The 19,891-nt window shown below is 45.4% G+C and overlaps 3 protein-coding genes and 1 long non-coding RNA gene across 22 annotated transcripts in view; 1 reads left to right on the top strand and 3 right to left on the bottom strand.

The window, feature by feature from the left end:
- Positions 1 to 19,891, top strand: part of NBEA (neurobeachin) — a 460,574-nt gene that overhangs the window by 298,044 nt on the left and 142,639 nt on the right. For 12 of the 19 annotated variants that reach the window (XM_085555249.1, XM_085555204.1, XM_085555247.1 and 9 more), the window contains 2 exons: positions 1,777 to 1,815; positions 12,740 to 12,876. In XM_085555249.1, coding sequence (XP_085411375.1) covers positions 1,777 to 1,815; positions 12,740 to 12,876 — 176 coding nt within the window. The remainder of the gene's footprint in view (positions 1 to 1,776; positions 1,816 to 12,739; positions 12,877 to 19,891) is intronic. The other 7 variants (XM_085555257.1, XM_085555222.1, XM_015851982.3 and 4 more) reach the window with 1 other exon arrangement.
- Positions 10,653 to 11,171, bottom strand: LOC146762806 (uncharacterized). The gene is made up of 2 exons (XR_014948934.1): positions 11,017 to 11,171; positions 10,653 to 10,935 (listed from the first exon to the last, which is right to left on the bottom strand). It is a non-coding gene; the product is annotated as an uncharacterized LOC146762806 (long non-coding RNA).
- Positions 13,467 to 14,816, bottom strand: LOC146762805 (uncharacterized). Its single transcript, XM_085555291.1, has 2 exons — positions 14,707 to 14,816; positions 13,467 to 14,303 (listed from the first exon to the last, which is right to left on the bottom strand). Exon 2 carries the CDS (start codon positions 14,230 to 14,232, stop codon positions 13,750 to 13,752), a length of 483 nt encoding a protein of 160 aa, XP_085411417.1. The 5' UTR covers positions 14,233 to 14,303; positions 14,707 to 14,816; the 3' UTR covers positions 13,467 to 13,749.
- On the bottom strand, positions 14,404 to 16,970 carry MAB21L1 (mab-21 like 1). Its single transcript, XM_015851987.3, has one exon. The coding sequence runs from the start codon at positions 16,445 to 16,447 to the stop codon at positions 15,368 to 15,370; it is 1,080 nt and encodes a 359-aa protein (XP_015707473.2). The 5' UTR covers positions 16,448 to 16,970; the 3' UTR covers positions 14,404 to 15,367.

Below are 19,891 nucleotides of genomic sequence, written 5' to 3'. Positions count from 1 at the left end.
ATTCCAGCTAAAAATGCATACCACTGCTATAGCTTAAGGGCTGCAACAGGCAATTACGTTCAAGTATGTATTAACAGAGCAAAGTGCTCAGAAAAAATTCTTGCCCAGTCTGGAAAATCTCACAGTCAGCTCTGAAGCTCCCAGATATGCCCCAAGACTGCCTGTTCAGTTAAATCAACAATCTCTGTGCCTACATCATTCTGATAAATAATAATAGTAATAATAAATTATTAGAATTCTATTTCAGATATTCCTTAAGTATTTCTGTGAAACATATCCATCTTACCAGAGATCACTCCCTGCTCATTTAGGACACAGTAGTTCTAGTCCTTTGCTTTTACAGTTTGTATAAATTGGGTGGTATTGTAGGTATTAGCAAAGTAGAAATGATAGAAATTGAAACAAATTAACTTTTCACGTATTGACAATCCCAACAGTGTCAGCAATTAGTCATCGTGTTTCCCATCAACAGTGAGAAGGGAAGCAAGGTGCTTCCTAGTGAGGTGAGGTGGTATGATATCGGTGCTGTATATGTACCAAAAATCTTGAATTTCCTGAAAAGAACCCACTTTCCACAACCTCATTTTTAACTGCAGATTAACTGCAACCTTACATCTTCAACTGTTGCTCGCTTCTGAAGTGGAAATATTGTTGAGAGTTAATGGTCACAGCTAGTATCACAAGTCTCGTGCAATTTTTACCAGTCAATGGATAATCTTTTTTACCAGTCAGTCTCCATACCCTGTCTGTTTTCCTGCATGCCTTTCGAGAGCACTGCGTTCAGCAGTTTTCAGTATATACAGCTAATGCTGTAACTTGAGATCAGTAGTTGAAATCAAGGGAATCAGTAGGCAAGGAAAGTGAGTTTTATGCCAAAGAGGTTTAGAAAAAACTCTGTCAGCCTTGAAGAGCAAGTCTCAGTAAAGCCTGCTCTTACCTAATTCTGAGCAGTTAACGTTGATTTGGTGAACGTGATCTGGATTTTTTTAGGTATATCAAGTTATGGTGCATCACAACATCATTTTTATCTAGTTAATGTCCAGAGTGGAATGACACATCGGAATTTCTATATTCAGATATGCCCGCAGTTTACCTTTAAAGTTTAAATCAATATAAACTTGGTTTATAATGATTTGGATTGCCTCAATAAGGTAAAGAAATTTAACAAAATCATTATAAACTAGATTTAAATTGATTTAAGATTGCCCACATTTAACTAAAACAATTTAACATTGTTTATTCCAGGAAAGTAAGGTAGCTTTTAAAAAGACATCTTTTAAGGTTTTAGAAAACTTTCAAGTATATAAATATTACAATATTTTGATATATGAAGTTAAAACTAAAAAAGGAAAGTCTGAAACAGATTGAGACTGTTCTTACAGAGTTATCTGTACATACCTTTTGTTTCAGAGACTCTTTATAGTTTTTCATCAACCATGTGGCACAAATCAATGTAAAGTTCACTTTGATAAATTACATATGGGATGGAGAATTTTTTTAGATAATTATAGTCTGAATATTTTTATTATATAATCTGAGAATTCCATATGTTCTGATGGCAGTTAGTCAGATTTCATTATATTAAGTAGCATTTTAATAAAATACAAAAATCAGATTTCATATTATTATATTCTTAACATTATGAATTCTAAGTTTGCATCAGGATTTTTAACTGAAGTGGTATTTTACCTGTCTGTCAGTATGATGAGCTTTCAAAAGATGTTTTTCTTGTTTTAGCGTTTACGTATTAAAATGTTTTACATTTTTCTGTTTCAGTTTTATCTCCTTTACTTCCCAGACTGTTCACTTCAAGAGGCAAGTCACTTCTCTGTTAGAACTAATGACTGAGATAGCCCAGTCTATTCTAACACTTTTCTAATCTATTACAAACCTGTGATTAATACAATCAAATCCAGTGTAGTGACTTGATGTTACTAACTCTTCCTTCTTTTTCATTTTGATTTTCTAATGCTCCAGCTGAGCTCTCCCGTGTTTACCTTTTCTCTTAAGAGCCTGAAAATGCAAGTTTGCTAATGGTTTGTCTTCTTATTATTGATTATCTTTTTTGTCAAAATGAAAAATATACAGATGTATTCTAAGTTGAAAACTTACTATTCTCAAAGGGAAACGTTTTAATAGATAGTTAATATTTATTAAAAAAGAACATCTGCACTAAAATAGATCATAGAAATCAGATAAACATTGAATCATTTATGTTTTACACATTTTAATTTTAGAAGTACATTCTCTTTCTCGTGGAGTTGCAGATGGTTTGCTGAGAGTTGTTCATGCACATTTGAGAGCAGAATTTAGCCTGAACGTTCTGTACAAGTCACGTGGTTGGTGGCACCAGCAAATAGACCCAGCCAAGCAAAAGAATCCTAACAAAGTCTTTTGCTACCCTCTAAAAAGTAGTTTCTAGTAAAGAAGAAAAGAAATAAATACACAAAGATGTGAGGCTTTGGACTATTTTAGGAAGTCAAAAGGCTTTGGCAGGCATCTGTCTGGTTACTTGCATGGGCTCAATAAACTCAGAAGCTGACTTTCTTGTAAGCGATGGAGAATTACAGCCTCACAGCACCCTTACAAGAATAAATGAGTATTATTCTCTCTGTTATACAAAGGAGATTGAGGAATTCAACCATATAAGCCCAAGGAAAGCCACTAACTTTAGCAAGCCTTTAATGAGTGTCAGTCTTAATGTACCTTAACTTTTACTGCAGAATCTTCCTTTCTTCTTGGACAGATCTCTCTAGATGGAGGGAACCCCCCTGACAATGCAAATGTGCCAGGAAAGTTTATGAAAGGCAGCCTAACGCTGCCCTAACTTTTAGCAACTTCAGTATAGAAATTATTCTAGAAAATGGTATTACTACTTCTCATAAAGAGAGATTAGTTAGCATGGCTAACTAAAATTTGTTAGCTTAGAGACTAAATGTGATATACACTCTATCCAGACTTTCTGGTAGTGTGCTGAGAGTATTGACTTACTGCCCTGTGCTAGGTCATGAGGATTTGACAGCTTGTATTATTATTAATGAGATATAAGACCTTTCACTTCCAGGTCATCTGTTTGAAGTCCAGACAAGACTGGTGGTAACCAAACATTATCAACATCTGTTTTGTGGCCTATGCAAAATAAGCCTTTTGTCTCTTCTCAGACAGAAACCATCATGATTTGAGCAATTTCCAATTAAAATAATAATAATATAAAAAAATATTTGACACTGACTTTATAGGAAATTGTAAGCGTGCCCAAAAATCCTAGTACATAGAGCTACAGTTACAATTGTGTGACAGTACCTCCAAACAAAAGAAAAAAAGACTAAGTCATCCAGCCCTTAGGGAAATTTTCTATTTCCCGTTCTAACAAAAGACTCATTTACATTTCTGAAATTATTTTGAAGCTTTGCACAGGTCAGTAAAACACTAATGCACCAAGGAACTGCATCCAGGGCCACAAAAAGCTCATCAAATAAGTATTTGGGATGGAAAAGCTAAATAAAATCAAGTAATCTTTATACACATAAATTTTTATATATTTAATATTTATCCATATATGGATATATTAAATATGGTAAAATTTGTGGTCAAAATCAGTGGCTGAATATTCTCTACAGGAACTGATTGATGTAGACAATCTCTAAGAAGAAAAGTCTGCAACTTTTTCTTGATGATTCTTAAGGAGAAATGTAGGGGCACATTTTCAGTGCTTTTCTTCTGTTCCCTTCTCAAAATGATTCTCAGGTAAATAGGATCATTTCTGTCAGTTTTATTGGTGTAATTAGATGAATGGTGGCTTTCCCTAATTAAATAAAAGAACAATAACTTGGGCTTCTACTGTGTAGGCAGATTTTGAGATTTTATTTTGAATGAAAAAAGTGTCATTTTCTTGGGACCAACTAGAAATAGTTTGGTTGCATCATTTGCTGTCAGAATAATGAGTTGAAGGCATTTAGAGTGTCTCCAGCAGTGAACACAGCCCACCCATCTTATGGAAAAGAGGAATCATCCTCTCCCCTCTCGAGCTCCTGGAAGGCAAACATGAGACTGTTTACAAGAGCACTCATCTTCCCTCTCCAACCCTTCTGCAGCCTCCCCAATGAGTACTTTTTTGGCAAGAATATAATGAAGCTTCCTAATAATTCTCTCTCATCCTCCAACAGCTTGAGCCTCTGAGGCTTCCACAGTCAGAGGTATTTCTTATTCCCTTTCTTTTTCTTTTTTTTCCTCATTTTCTTACTCTCTGCTCTTTCATACTCTCTTACTGTCCTGGTGCAGGTGGCTAAGGCATCTTAAGCTTTCACTTCTTTTATGTGTTTTTTTCCTTAAAGAAAGTATATATATGTGCTCACATATTCCTCAGTTAAATATCAAAGTTCCATTAAAAAATTCCCCCAACAAATATTAATATTTCTCCTATTTTATCAAGCTCTTCAATGGAAATTATTTACTAAATTCAGTACTCTCTTGAGTAGTTTTCCCAAAACCCATTTTTCTTGCAAATTAGCATTCCACATAGCAGTGTAGTTGGAGGGGTTGCTTACTTGGGGTAGAGGCAGAAATGTGGGAGAAGAGTGACTCTTTATCCCTTTTTATGGCAAGCATATAACCACACAAGCTTTGTACTTCCAAACATGGAAATTTCATTCAGCCAGATTTTCAGTTTCTTCTTATTATGTATTCAGATTTTGATCCTCTAGTCTAAGTATAAAAAAAAGAAAAACATATTTGTATGAGTTTAATTTAGAATATAGGTTCAGGCATAAACTGAAAACAGTTCTACTTTTGATATGGAGTTGGCTTTCACATTGAAAACAAAAAACAAAAAACAAAACAAATGAAAAAAAGCCTCATGGTTTCTCTAACATTCTATTTTTAGACATCTCAATATTTATTCTAATCATTTTTTCCACATCACTATCCAAAATAGTTAAATATTTTATAAGGTAGTTGTCAGTCACAGATGATAGTGCTTGTTAGGACAGCTTTGAAGAGCTCTTCTCTTTGTACCTTACTACTCCCTATTCTAAGCTTGAGCATCCTTGACTTCTAGGATGGCAGCCAGATTTCTTTATTTCCAGGCTTTAAAATTAATTTAAGCTCTGTATTTATGGTGTAGGGACTTCAAAAATGCAAGCATAGATATAAAGAGCCACCCTCCACAGTTAGGCACCTTATTTCATCTTCTCTATGCAGTTGATTTCTGTGGGAAAATCCCCCTTCTCCAAAATCTTCATAGGGCCTTACAGGGACCAACCCAAATAGACGAGTGGTAGGAACAGCATTAATTGTACCTGCACTAAACTAAATACTTTCTCTGGCTTATGGACAGAGATTTTTTCCATTTTGTTTTTGTCACTGATGTGACAGAAGCAAGCTAGAAAACCATTTGAGCAAGCAGAGTTGGTTGGTCTTGGTTCCATTGGTCAGAAATCGTGGAAGAGATGACTCCATTCAGTGCATTTGAGCAGTTCTCACTGGTAGCCTGTCAACATGTGTGAGTCCTTTTCCCTTGGCTTTCTGAAGAAATATTTATGTGAGCATGATCTGTCAGCCTCCGTCTTTGTAACTTCTGAACCTGGAAAAAGCCTTGTGTAAATTGTAATGCATGACCAGGGGGTTTCGGAAAAAAATAATTAATGTAAATGTAAATTAATTAATGCAATGAAATCAGGTCTTATTGTAAAAGAAATAGCGCACATGACAAGGACTGATGGATCAGTTCTCCTTTAACAAGGCACCAAAGAATCCTGGTGGGGTAGTCTTTGGATGCTACCGAAGTGTAGATGAGCAAAGTATGCCGTTGGCCAATAGACAGTTATACTCTGAAACAACCTTCAGTTGTTCTGGTGTGGTTTATAATCACTTGTATTTTCAGAAAATATTGACGTCAGAAAAAATTCATTTTAGATGATTCTTCCAAATATACCAGGCAAGTTAAATGCTAATTCAACAGCGTCTTCCTTTCTTCCCACACACGTATCTGAGTAGCTAACCAAATAAGTAAACTTAAAAATATTGTGAGCTATCTGAACATAATACTTCCCTTCACTAAAGCCCCAAGAAATACAAGGCTTTTGCTTTATCCGGAAGAACCTTTCCAGAACGCAGACTGGAGGAAATTGAAAACTGAAGGCTCCCATCTTTCATTTCATTTCTAATCAATTGAGCTCTATCGGCATGACAAGGTACATGGGCTGGACTGTATAAGATACCTGTCAAGTCTGGTGCACTCAGCCTTGCAACTGGGATTTGATCCCTCGTGTTCTTGACTTATTACAGTGAGTTCCTGTTTCAGCACTATATTGCTATAGCAGGATGCTATCTCCGCTTTCATGTTTCTTCTTCTACTATCAAATATAGTTTCTTAAGGTGTTTTGTTTTTTTTTTTCCTCTGTAACTTTTTTATTAAAAAGACAGCTGTACTGGTTGTCTCAAAGAAAACCTGCCACTTACATGTCCACATTTAGAATTACTTAAAGCTTTCTAGGTTGAAAAAAGTGCCTTAAATTTTGTCTGAGAACGAGGAGAATGCCAGCACAGGTCGTATTGCATTAGTGTAGTTTACTCACATCTGGATGCACTGCTAAACAATCAAGATCTTAGTTTCTAAAATAGCTTAAATTACTCAGTGCTTCTAAGATACCGCTCCAGGCAGAACACGCTGTATGAATCTAATTTTGAAGTGGCAAAGGTATGCACTGCAGTAGTTAGGTCCTTATCTGAAGCACTGACGTTTCTGACCAGCTGTAAATCATTACATGATTTTTCAGGTATTGTTAATACATGATCATCTGGCAGGTTGGTGCTTGAACACATCCTGGAACAACACTAAACCTATGTAAGCCTCTCCAGGCTTTCGCACAGTTATGACACTCTCATGTACGCCACCAAACAAGTCAGCCTTTACCCCCACAAGGAGGCAAAAGTTGATGTCCTAAATCTCTTTAGGCTGTTAGACATGTAGCTTATTCTTCTACAGGACCTTAAGTGAACAGATACCTAAAAAGACTGAGTTTGGTGGAGTATTGAGCTTGTCTCTGTGTATTCTGTAACCGTTCTGTTAAGTGCTTACTTTCCATCACTGTTTGAACTATATAAAGAGCTACATATTCTTAGGAATGCTTTGAGACACATTTTCCTAAGGAAGAATTAGATTTTTATACTTTTCTTTTAATGTGACCGGGAAGGCTTGGAATTCTATTTACCTGTAAGTTGTGTGTGTCACTTAATTCAAATGTATAGGAAGTGTGCATACATTTGAGGGAAAATGACTTATTTTTTCTTAACCATATCTTTAAATATATTCACAATTTCATTGTAACTATGTATTTTAATAGCCTCTTACTGTTTTATTTGCAGTTGTAGTGCATAAAATTACTTTTATTTACATTTTATTTTTAATCAAACACATTTGTTTGCTGTTATGGCACCACTTAAGAGAATTGAGTCACTGTAATTGTTTAGTTATTTCTGTTGGGAAAAAAAAAAAAAAAGACCATTGAAGTTGATCTTTGATGTTAGTAGTAGTGCTATATGCTTTATGGAGGAAAAAACGGAAAAAGTAGGGAAAATTTTGGATATCATGGCCTATCCACACTGGCATTGACATTCAAACAAACAATAAAAATCAATCCCTCCCTCACAATGTGAAACATATGATTGTGGAAGAGTAGAAAGCCAGAAAAGTGAGCTTTGAAAACTTTGAAAACTGGAAAGGAATTGGGGTTGTTATTCAATGCAGGGGGAGAAAAACAAGACAATAGCATTTGGACTTAGGTTCTCTTCTTTGCAATCAAAAAGTTGTGCAGATTTTTTCTTCATTGCAACTGTTGAAAGTGATACATGAAGGGAGATGTATAGATGCACTCTCCTAAAAGCTTTGGCTTGAATGACGAGTTACTCCCAGTATCGGCTATGGTGGGGAACAAACTAAGGGCCACCATCCTCACGTAAGTCTAATATATTTACTGCAGGAGTCTTTTGCAAGAGTACTTCGTTTCAGACTTTTGATGCCGATAGGATCCAAAAAAACAAAAACAAAACAACAACAAAAAAAAAGACATTTCTTTAGGATTCATAAGTTATTTATTTATTGTTAATGTGGCAGAGCATGTATGGGTGTTATATTAATAATAATGTTATATGTGTGTGTGTGCATGATATTAATTTGTTGAAATATGTTTTGCTTTCCTGACTGCAGAGCTTTTCCCAAAAGCTTCTGGTGCTTATCCCTGTTTCGGCTTGCATGTTGTGTAGTTCAAATGACATGAACTGAAGTTTTGGGTGTGCGTGAGCTTTTGGTGTTACACACAAATTGTTTCAAATATAGGGACTTGTGGTCATTTTTAGTACAAGCTGGTGTCAGATACATTTGACTTTGGAGTGAAACTGCTGAGGGAATTTCAGTTGTCTTATTCCAGGCACATTGTGGGTGACATTTAATAGTTATCCTTAACATTTAATTTTTTGTTGTTGTTGTTTGGGTATCATATTGAATTACCAATTATAGTTTATACAAACTACTTTACCTGGTAATTATTTTCAACTGTTCTGTTCTGTGTTTTTCACTCTTAACGCTTTATGAAAAAGAAATTGTGTTTTGTTTTGTTTTCTTTTCTTTTTGAATAGCATCATCTCAGAATTAGATGTGGCAATACTTTTTTATCAGAATAATTATCAGGAGACCGTAAAATGTAACTGGTCTGGATGACTGGAACCATTTTCAAAGTATTTGGCCCATCGAGTTCTTTTCATCTGTTAATAATCACCAAAATAGTACTTTTAGACTTGTAAGTAAGCAGTGGATAGAACTGCTTGCTTCCATATTTCAGCATGTAATAGCATACATTTTATCTTACTGAGGAAGAATTACACCTAACCATCTTAGCAAATGTGTGTAATTTGCAGACTCCTAACCATACCTCATGTTCAACTCTTCCAAATTTAATGAAAGCAAAAACGTTTGAAGTAACTTCACAATATCACTCTTTTGGGGCTTCCCTAAAGAGTTGGGATTGTGTCAGTGGTGCTTTAGTGGATCTCACACTCTCTCACCTGATGGAGCTTTTTGCTTGCATTGACTTCCTTCAGAAAGACGAGAACTAGAATACAGCTGCAAGAGCTAAGAGTAGAATGTCTAGTAGTAGACAAGAAGTCTCCGTTGAACAAAAATTAGCAGAGAGGAGATGAGAGGTTACATTCTGCTTTTATTCAATGGGACCTCTTAATCCCACAGCCATTTACTTTCAGAAAGGAAATATTATTGTAAAACATATACGTGCAGTAGCGTTTATTTTAGAAATGTAAATCACATGTGCAGACTACAGGGATCAGGCAGAGTGAAAAATCCCCCATTTGAGCAGATAACAAAACTCGCAGATCCAAAGTGATTCCTGCTTTGCTTTTAAGGCCAGAACCTCTTTGTTAGCTCGCAGCCTCTTTTCTGCCCGGACCGCTTCAGGTTGAGAGGAGGCAACGAAATAACTCGGAGATGCTCTCGGTTAGGCTTCAAACAGCTGGCGAGCGCTTGAACCGAGCGTCCTTTCGCCAAGCCCCAAGTGGCCGGGTGAGCTTTTCCCCTGGAGCCGAAGCGTGTCGGCGGCTCCATCCCCGCTCAGATCCCCGCACGGCACCGGCACGGCCGCGCTCCCCGCTCCCCTTTCCCCTCCCGAGCGGCGCCTCCCCGGTGCCTGGAGCTCATCGCCGTCCCCGCGTGGGAACGAGCCTTGGAGCTCGGCTCAGGTGTGCCGGGCTTTTGTTCCATTAGATTGATAAATCGGGTGCTTTGGAAGGGGACCCAGAGCTTCCCCGATAGCCCCGTTGCCATATGGAAAATCCGCAGTATTTTGATTGCGCTCTCTGTAAACATTTTAATATCGGATTCTTAAAATGCAGAGACTGTCCCAAAGGGGATTAAAGCATAATCCTCTCTCTCTATAGCTGTAGTGGATTAATTTCGTATTCTCTCAGTGGCTGGTTTGCTCCCTGAAGGCTACAACAAAAAGACTCCGTGCTCCTTAAACGTGCTATGGAATTGGAAGTTGTAATTGGAGATTTCCAAAGGACAAGTGTAAAAATGACACACTGCTAATGCCGAGTATTTTGTTCGTGTTGTGCTTTCGAGAGAGGGGGAAAAAGAAGGAAAAAAAAAAAAAAAAAAAAAAAAAAAGAAAAAAAAAAAAAAAAAAAGGAAAGAAAAGAAAAGAAAAAAGCCAAGTTTTTTTGTTTTTTGTTTTTTTTTTTAACTTATTTTGGGCTCCTTCCCCTCGAATTCGTAATTTGTTCACTGCTTTAAAATTCTTTCTAATAATAATAATAATAATAATAATAGTTATGCATACACACAAGAGAACGTTTTCTCTTCTGCAAAGCGGAATGCCGCAGATTGCTGGTTGCAGCGTACACATGTCAGAGGTATCGATAGGGATGCCCCAGACTCCAGTGTCTGCCCAGGTGTGTCCTGGGGGCACAAGGCCGCCCTTGGGAGGAGGAGGAGGAGGGTGGATCCAGAAGCCCTTCAGTGACAGCCTCGGAGCGGGTGCCCCTTCTCCTCCACGTCCACCGCAGCGCTGCCCCCTCCTCCGGCCCGGATCCATTCCCAGCTCCGTGCGGGCTCACCCATTGTCTCCTCCCGCACGTCAGCTCACGGGGTTTGGCCTTTGGACCGCGAAATAGCGGTGCCTTTATTTATTTATTTATTTTTCTTTTAGCCACGCAACACCAGGGAAAAGGGGTAATTGGATTAAATTGATGGCCTTCCTTCTGGGACTCCGCAAAACCCCACAGACGCCTTCTTAAAGCGGCAGCGACCGCCGCTTTAGGGTGTACCCTGAGAGCTCCGGGCTCCGCGCTGCGCCGCCGGGTGCGGGCTGAGGGGCCGGGCCGCCTCCAGGGGATCGCTCAGCGGGGCAGCAGCCTCGGCATCCCCTTCTGTAAACACAAAGAGAGGGGGCCTGGGGAATTGAAACCCAAATCCACTTGTAATCGTACAAGGGAATCGGGCGTAATTACTCGAGCAAGCTTGATGAAGATTGATGAGCCTTTAAAGCGGCCTTTCGGATCGATCCGCCTGCCCTCGGAGCCTGCGGCCGGGCTTCCCCGGCTCTGCCCGGCCCGGTCCGGCTGTTTCTCACGGTGCAGGGAGGAAGAGAAGATGGAGGCAGGACAGGGAGAGCGGCGAGGCAGCCCAGCGCATGTGATCCCGATCAGCTGACCGGGGTCAGGAGGCTGCCCTGCTTTATTAGGGGATGGAAAACAATAAAGTGAAAGAAAATAGAGTTCGTATCAATATTTTGCTGCCTGCCATGCCGGGCTGCTGAGAGCTGTCACTGAAACCCACGTTTCAGCTTCCCCTTGTACACCAGCAATCTGCGCCTTCCTCCGTGTTTATTTTGCAGCAAAGAATGACAAAATATTGTGCAATACAGCCTCAAATTGGGTGTTACAGCAAAGGGAAACATTAACAACATGACAGGGAGATGCTCTGATACAGGATTAATTTGGGCTAAGTGGGTAATTCGAAGCGCTGCTGCCTGCTGAGCGGTGGCACTGTGTTGTGCGGGCCTGAGGGGAGCAGGGCTGCAGCCGGGATATGGGGACACATCCCAGCCCTGGGACCACATCCCGGCTTTGGGACAACACCCCAGCCCCAGGGTCTGCAGTGAGCATAGCCAGGGCTCACTAGGCCACAGCAGGCCCCAGACACACAGCCTTCATCCCCACGAGTCTGGGCCTTGGGGATGTCAGCCATGGTGGGCATTTGCTGACCGAGGTCTTCCTCATGGGGCAGGGGGGTTTGAACGGCAGGAAGAGAACAAAAGGGGTTTTGCCACTCGCTGAGGTGATGGGTTTTGGTTGTTCCTAAAGGTGCGCTGGGTGGATGCTGGGCTGAGTGTCTCAGTGTTGAGGCTTTTATTATTTGTACATCGGATGTGTGTGTGTGTGTATGTGTGTGTTTATGTGTGTACAAATCACCCTTCACCATTTGGTGGTTCAATCCAGAAAAGCATTTTATATTTCATCTTTTAATAACAGCAAGTGAGCTTCCAAAGCACCAACACTGTCAGCTTTCACTGCATTCCTATCGAAGATGGTGACAGAGTGATCCTGCGCTACCTTTTGCCTTTAAGCAGTTTGTTCTTGAATTAAGAGCTAACAAAGTGAGCACAGAAGTCTGCCTCTCGCAGTGGGTTTCCCCATCCCATCTCCCAGTGCCCACACCAGCGCCTCGTTCCGGCGTACATCCGAGCGAAACCTCGTTACAGGCATTTTAAAAGGGTGAAGTGACAGCGAGCTGAAATAAAAATGACACTGCCATAAATACCCCTAACGATGGCAGCAGCCTTTGTCTGTGTGTGGTGCTCGGAGGGGTCCCCCAAAACCCCATCCCCGGTGCGGTGCGGAGCCGGGAGATGCGGGGCACTGCGCCCCCGCCACGGCCCATAAACGGCGGTGGTGTTAACGAGGAGCAAAGGGGCACGGAGGGAAAGGGACCTACGTGCGAGAGGCAGCGCTTTCCGCCCTAACCCCTCCGTGTGCTCACTGATTTGCCCGCAGCCCTCAAACTCTTTTCCTGTCCCGACCGCGGAGTTGAAAGCGGGAGAGGATCGAGCGCGGCGCTTCCCCGCGGGGTTTGCGCGGGGCACCGACGGGCACCGACGGGCGGAGGGAAGGGGCCGGGCCGCGGGGCTGGGCCGGCCGGGCCCGGGGTGACGCCGCTGCCGCTGTCTTGCAGGCCCCGTGGTGCTGAGCACGCCGGCCCAGCTCGTCGCCCCCGTGGTGGTGGCCAAGGGGACGCTTTCCATCACCACCACCGAGATCTACTTCGAGGTGGACGAGGACGACCCGGCCTTCAAGAAGATCGACCCCAAGGTGAGCGAGCGAGCGCGGGGACACGCGTGGGTCGGGGCCGCCCCTCCCGCGGGCTCCCGCTGCATTTCCTCCGCTTATTAATGATGGTAAATCCTCTATTACGGCGGCGGGCGCGTTTTCCAGCGGCCTTTCTCTCGGTGCCTTTGTATGAGCGCGGGCAGATTTAGCTGTTAAGCCAATTGCTCTGAAATCCCTGGAGGTAACCGCAGTCCCAGGCTAAGGCGCAGCAGAGGGATTCACCCCTGTAGAGGCTATCGGAGAACCTCTTTATTTCAAGAGAGTTGGTTTCCACGTAAGGAATTTGTAGTAAACGTGCTCGCTGCTGAAATGCAAGCTAATGTTTAAAAAGAGACAGGGGAAGGCGGGGGGAGGGAGGAAATAGGCATGTACCCAAGCCTCGGTGCCTGGGAAAGCTCTGCTGTTTTCCTGCCGTCGCCGAGTGCCACCAACCCCCAGCTCCGGCCGGTCGCACAGCGGGGCTGCCCCGGGCCGCGGCAGCGGAGGGGAACGCGAGAAGGGCCATTCGGGTTCTCCCCTCTCTTTCTAGTCCTAGCGTTGTCTCTTTGTTTTTTCCTTTTTTTATTAACGAGCTGGAAAACGTTAGAAGCCTCTCTGGAGAGGGAATAGGAGAGATACTTTAACAGGAAGACGTTTGGTTTTTGTTTGTCAGAAATGTCATAAATAATTTCAGAGAAAAATAGTATCGAACCCAGCTGAACATAAGCGTGGTTGTAGTAAGGTGACTTCTCTTGGACGAATGATTTCTGAAACTGGGGATTTTCATCGCAGCGCTGGCAAAAGCGATTCTCTCCCAGCTACTCGGAATAACGGGTTCCTTACAGCTCTCTCGCTCTAACAAGCCGCCGGTGGGTGTTACACCGGCGATCGGCCCTTTCGGCACTTGTTGACTGTGGGGTCACTAAGCACAGTCCTCGCTGTTACTTTGCGTTTGGTGGCGGTGAGGAACGCGGCTGAGGACGGAGCGGCGGTGCGGGATCGCCGCGGTGCAGCACGCACACGGTGTCCCTCGCGGCAAAGCTCGGGCTCTGTGAGCAACCGGATCGCATTCAGAACGGATTTGCAGGGCAGAAGCAATGTTGTTGTTCGCTTTATAGGCGCCGGCTCGACCCTTTCACCTATCATTTTTACTTTCTCTTGCTCACTGTTTGCACCGAGCTCTCGTTTCATCGGTCCGGGTCTGGCTGCTCGGCAAGGGGTTGTTTCCCGAGCGCCTATAGGAAACGCCGTGAAAACGGGTTTGTTTTGTGACGGCCGGAACGGCGCTACCGACTGAATAACTGCATCAATGCCTGACAGCCGCTGGTGGCCATCGAGAGCTAAATTCACCGCCGACATTTCCTTGCCCTGCAAAACTATCCCAAATCAGGCGGCTCCCTCAAGTTTTCTGCTTTACAGGATTTAAGTATCTGTCGACAGAAAAGTGGGAATTCACAAAACGTGGCCACCCTCTGATTATTTTTTTTTCCAGCTAGAAAACTTGATCCAGTATTGAAACGCTCACCCAGAGGCGTTTTATTTCATTTATTAGCTCGTAATTAAATAAATCAGCAACAGAAATTAAAATCTAAATCACAAAAGGTAATTATCCAGTGTATTTCAAGTGCATTTTCAAATATATAATTCCAATATTCAAGCGTTATTATATAAGCAGAATCCAAATTTCTTTCGAATATATTTAAATAACATTTCAAGTATATTTATGGAATGTTAGAAATAGAACAAGCAATATATATGAAACGAAAAAATGTAAACTCGTTAAGTTCAGACACTTCAAAAGACAATTAACAAAAGTACCGTGATAAAATCTACCTTTTCAAATGGTATCTCCTCGTTAGCAGAAAATGTCCTTGAAGTATCCAAAATGGCAATTTAACTTCTGTTCACCAAATCACACAACACCAACATCCACAATTTCAAAGACAATGTGAGCTCACAATATCTGATACAAATCAAAAGGTACATCGGGGTCGGTCAGGTGGCGTCTCCAAACAGCGTTTACTCACGGGGTGGGGGGGGGTTGGGGGGGGGAGTAAATGGGGGGGTGTACAGAAAAAGACCGCGTTTGTTATAATCCGTGGGTACCGTTCCTGGGCGGAGTGCTCAGAGCCGCGGTAAATCACGGCCAATTTCGCTTTCCGGGTAACACATTGATTTTTTTTATTTTATTGTTTTATTATTATTATTTTCGCGAGAAACCGTGACGAGGAGGGTGATAGTGATGCTTGCGGCTTTCATTCGCTTTTTCTCGGTGAAGAGCCTACGCTATATTCCTTTTTTTTTTTTTTCTTTTTCTTGTTTTTTTTTTCTTTTTTTTTTCTTTTTTTTTTCTTTCTTTCTTTTTTTCTTTCTTTTTTTTTTTTTTAAGAGAACACTGTTTGCATTGTCAAGTGGAAATCTCTGACTTCTCGAAAGGGAAGCTTAAAACTTCGTCGGGAAAGAAGCCGGTTCCGGGCCCTTTTAGGGCTCCCCTCTAAAGTTTCTCCAAACTTTTCGGGTTGGTCAGTATCTCCCTGGCCAGTCGCCACGTCTGTTTGGCCGCGTTTTCCAGGGCCGAGTGAGGTTTGCCCTGAAAGAGGTCTAAGTTGGGCAAGAAGTAGTGCGGGCACCTCCTGCACTGCAGGCAGGAGATGAGCTGCAGCAAAATCCCGTTGAGCCGATCGCCCAAGCACGACTCGTCCCAGTCCGACTCCCGCGGGTGCTTTTCGCATTCGTACGAAACGAGAGTCTTCATGTGGTAGTTGTTGAGCGGCTGACCCGGCAGCTCCAGGTGCCGGTCCCGCAGCGTTTTGAGGATGGAGAGGCATTTTTTCCTGCAGCCGCCCATCTGCAGTCTGTTCTCGGCTTCTGCGAACTGCAGCACCCAGGCGTCGCTCTCGGCCGAGCTCTGCTTGCCCGCCAGCGAGTGGCACTCCTTGGAGAGCAGGTTGAAGCCCTCCGCCTTCACCTCGGCCACGCGGTTGGGGCCGGGCCAGGGGATGTGGGGCAGCGGCCAGTGGGCAGCGCTCCGCGGCCAGATCCCCGTGCACTTGAAGGCGGGCGTGATCTGCACCACGTACCTGTCCCTGATCCTCAGCTTCACCTCGCTGGTGTCTGCCACCATCTTTACCACGTCCCTGTAACTGCACTTATCCACGGCTTGGGCCACCAGCGTCTGGAAGCGGGAGCGGATCTTGCGGGCCGAGAGGTAGCCCGAGGCCGTGATGAACTCCACCCAGAGCGACATGCTCCGCTTGCGGCCGTCGCTCAGCTTCAGCACGGCGCAGCCCGGCAGGGAGCCGTCGTCCACGAAGTTGAAGACCCCCATCTGGTTGAGGTAGAGCACCACCTCGAACTCGGTGGGGGAGATGACTTCCAGGCCCTCGTAGCGGTTGTCCATCTCGTTGAGGGAGCTGATGAAGCGCGGCTCCTGCACCTCCACCTCCTTCAGCACGTCCGACACCACCTTGCACACCTCGCGGATCGTCTTGGCGATGGCGGCTTTCCTGGCTTGGCACTTCTCGTTGTAGTACTTGTTCAGGTGGTACACCAGCTTGGCCTGGGCCGCGATCATGTTGGGGCAGAGATCCGGATTGTACACCGGAGTCTCGCAGTAGGCTGTGGGATCCAATGCGGCTGCTAAAGCGGGAGCCAACTTCGGGGAGAATCGGGCTGCCGCCTCCGGAGTGGAACGCGCGGCTCCCGCGGGCGGCGGCTGCTCCTCGGATGCTCTTCCTGCTTTTTGGGATCGGCCGCGGCGGAGTGTGCGGGGCGGGGGGGCGGGCGGGGGGCCGGGGCGGGGGGGGGGAGGGGAGGGGGGGCGATGCTTTTCCTCCCCCTTCTTTTAAAGGGTCCGGGAGCGAGAGGAGAGCATCGAGAGCTGCACCTTCCCCGGCAGCGAGAAAAACAAAAGTTGCACTGAGACACAGCGAGCCTTCCAGTAGTCGAAATAAGAGAACCTCTTCTTATTTATTTACGTTTTCCCGTAGTAATCACCGTGTGTGTGCGGGGCGGTTAATCAGACGGTGGAAAAAGTGCCGCGTGTGTGTGTGGATATGTCAGAGGCGCTGCCTCTTGGTTTGTATAAGAGCCCAGATGCACTCGTGTGGAAATTATAAAGGCAGGGCCAGGCGGGCGGGCGGCCAATCGCCACTGGGCTCGTCACTGCAGCCTCTCGCAGCTCCAAGCCGGCTAATTAATCCCTCTCCAGGAGATAGATCTGTGTACACACACACACACGCACGCACATACACACGGCAAGGCGGTGACGGGCAGAAAGCCCCCTCTCCTCCACGCGGTGAGAAATAGATGGAAGCCGCTCTCCTTTGCGTGCAGCTCGGGCGGTGTTGGCACTTCGGAAGGACTCGCACGCAGGTGCGGGGCACACCGGCCCCGGCCTCATCCCCAGCCCCGTCCGCCACCCTCCGCCCGGCCCTGCCCGCGCCCGTGGGAGAGTTCTCCCGTCGGAGGGGCCGCCCAACGGGGCAGCGCATCGGCGGAGATTCAGAGCCCTTCGGGATAAAACGTTCCTCCAAGCTCCGCGATTCACGTGCTTTTAGCAGACCGAATCGGTGCGGAGGTTTAGCGCGTTTCGATTTTTTTGTGTTTGTGCCTTATGAGGGGAGAATCAATAGCTGAACGTCTCCGTCAGGTCTTGTTGGCTTTCCCTCCAGGAACCAGCAGCGGATAGAAGGGAAAATCCCATTCTCTGCTTCCCCGCTTCGTATCCGCACCCCGCGGAGTTCTCCGCTGTGTGCGGAGGTGCGAGCTCGGCTGCTCCATTGATTCGGAACGCGGCTGGGAAAGAGGGAGGGAGGGAGGAAGAGAGGGAAGCAGCGGCCGCGGAGCCGCAGACTCTTGACAGCGCGGAGTCGGCGTGGGACGCACGCTCTGCACATCCCTCCTTCAGTTCCTTCAGATCGAGACCGCGATCTGCAAATCACCCGGAGAGTCAAACTCTTCTGCTCTGCGGTATTTGCTGGAACAAACCCCTATATTCTATTTTTTATAGAAAAAAAAAAAAAAATAGAATTGACACCAAAGCTTTTCCTCGCTCGTCTTTCAGGAATCCTTAAGCCGCTTCCCCATTATTAATTCTTACAGCGGTGTCACAGCCCTATCTTTCGCTGAGGAGAGGTCACGACGTTAGGCAATTTTCACGACATTCATTCACCGTATCCACACGACCAACTTTATTGCACAGAGCGAAGAATGCCCCGCTCGGCGCTCGCCCCCGCCCCTTGCTCTGGCTGCGGGCGCTCCGTGCCGCTTCCTCCAGGAAGCTGCTGGGAATCCTTTGCTGCCCATCGGTACCACAGGGCTCAGTGCCCTGGCCGCGATACTGCAGGTGACAGCTCGGCCCGCAGCCTCCTTTCCTCCGGCGGCTCGGAGCGGGAGGAGCCGCTCGCCGCCCGCGTCTGGGGGCGGTTTCCCGGAGGGCGGGCGGGCGGGGGCGGCCGCCGAGCGGGCACACGTGGCTCCCCTGGAGCGCTCCCGGCCCCTCTCCTTCCCGGCCGCCGCCGCCGCCCCCTTCCCCGGGCCCGACCCGCTCCCCGCCGCCGGCCGAGCCGCGAGTCCCGCCCCGCCGCCCAGGGGCGCGGGGGGAAAGGGGAGCTGCGGAGCTGAGGTCGGCGAGCGGGTCCCGGGGCAGGGGGAGGCCCTCGGCGGTGCGTCCCCGCCCCGGCGCCTCCCGGCGCGGAGCCTCCGTCCCTTCGTGGCCGGGGGCGGCGGCTGCTGGTCACCGGGAGCTCCCGTTCCAGCTGAAAACGAAAGTTGAGCCGCACGGACGAAGGTTTTGCGTGCCCCGTCTTCTCCGAGGGGAACGGCCGCTTCCTGCGGGATGACGACACGCAGCCCCAGTTCCGAGATGCGATTCGCGTCCTCGGCCGCGCGATAGGGATGTGAAACGTTCGGGCGCGGGGAGCTTTGTGCGAGCCCAGTGGGTTTCGTGCAGTTTTCTGAAGGCAGAAAGCAGCAGTGCCTGTAACTGTGGGCACTCCGAATTTTCACGGTGTAGGAAAATGAACGGAAATCAAAATGACGCTTTGTCTGCCAAATCAGAGCTATCCATACATGATACGAACATCAGATAATGCGTTTTTATGTGTATTTGTTATCTCTCGGCACTACCGGGTGCGTTGTGCCTATCAGACGTAGGCTGGGCTGGGTTATGGTTAGCACTAAAGTTTGCGATTAGTTTCGCTGCATCACTTGGGTTCACACGTGAAAACCACGCATTCGGTAGTTTGAAAATACGGGCATTTGGGCGTCGCTGCCACCGCTCAACCACTGAGATGTGACTGCGGGGGTGACCCGAGAGCCGCAAATGGCAAAAAGTCGTCGGTGTGGTTTGGATTCTGAAAACGTTGATATATATCTGCCACTACGTAATACGAAATAGGAATATTTGGGGAACTTCTGACCACTCGGTGCCGTTCGTTTTCCTTCGCGTTTATCGATGCATCCTTAATAAATTATAAAAGGAAGGAACACCTTTTCATCACCGAGTTTTATTTTTATATGTATGGAGTTGTTCTGGGCATTAAAATCACCTCGTTAAAATGATGATTGATCATTTGTCATGTTAATGGAACCATCTGATATTGGTGACTTTTACCAAATGGCTGTTTTCTAGCTTTTTTCCCCCCTCCAATTAGAGCCCTATAGCTGCCTTTGGTGAACCATACTTGTTATTTCACATCTTTCTAAGTGCAGTGCCTTGTCATGCGGTGTTCTCGTTAACCACAGAGCCAAACAGTACTGAAAACGCCTGACTACAGGTACTCGCCCACGCCTCCAAAATGTACACTGGAAAAAAATAAAAAAGAAAGAAAGAAAGAAAGAAGTTGCATTTCTGAATCTCACCATTAATTTCTTAACGTGCGGTGAAAAATATGAGCTAAAAGGCACATGCAGATGCATATACACACACATGAAGCGCTTGCAATGATGGCACTTTATATTTCTTATTATGTAGCTATAGTTCTTCCACATGCAACTGCTCATGAATTTTAAAGTT

The sequence above is a fragment of the Coturnix japonica genome, chromosome 1 (genome assembly GCF_054131305.1).
Source record: "Coturnix japonica strain WE chromosome 1, WE-NBRP24, whole genome shotgun sequence".
Taxonomy (NCBI): domain Eukaryota; kingdom Metazoa; phylum Chordata; class Aves; order Galliformes; family Phasianidae; genus Coturnix; species Coturnix japonica.
The sequence above is the reverse complement of the archived record's forward strand: the minus strand, read 5'-3'. Positions and strand labels throughout refer to the sequence as shown.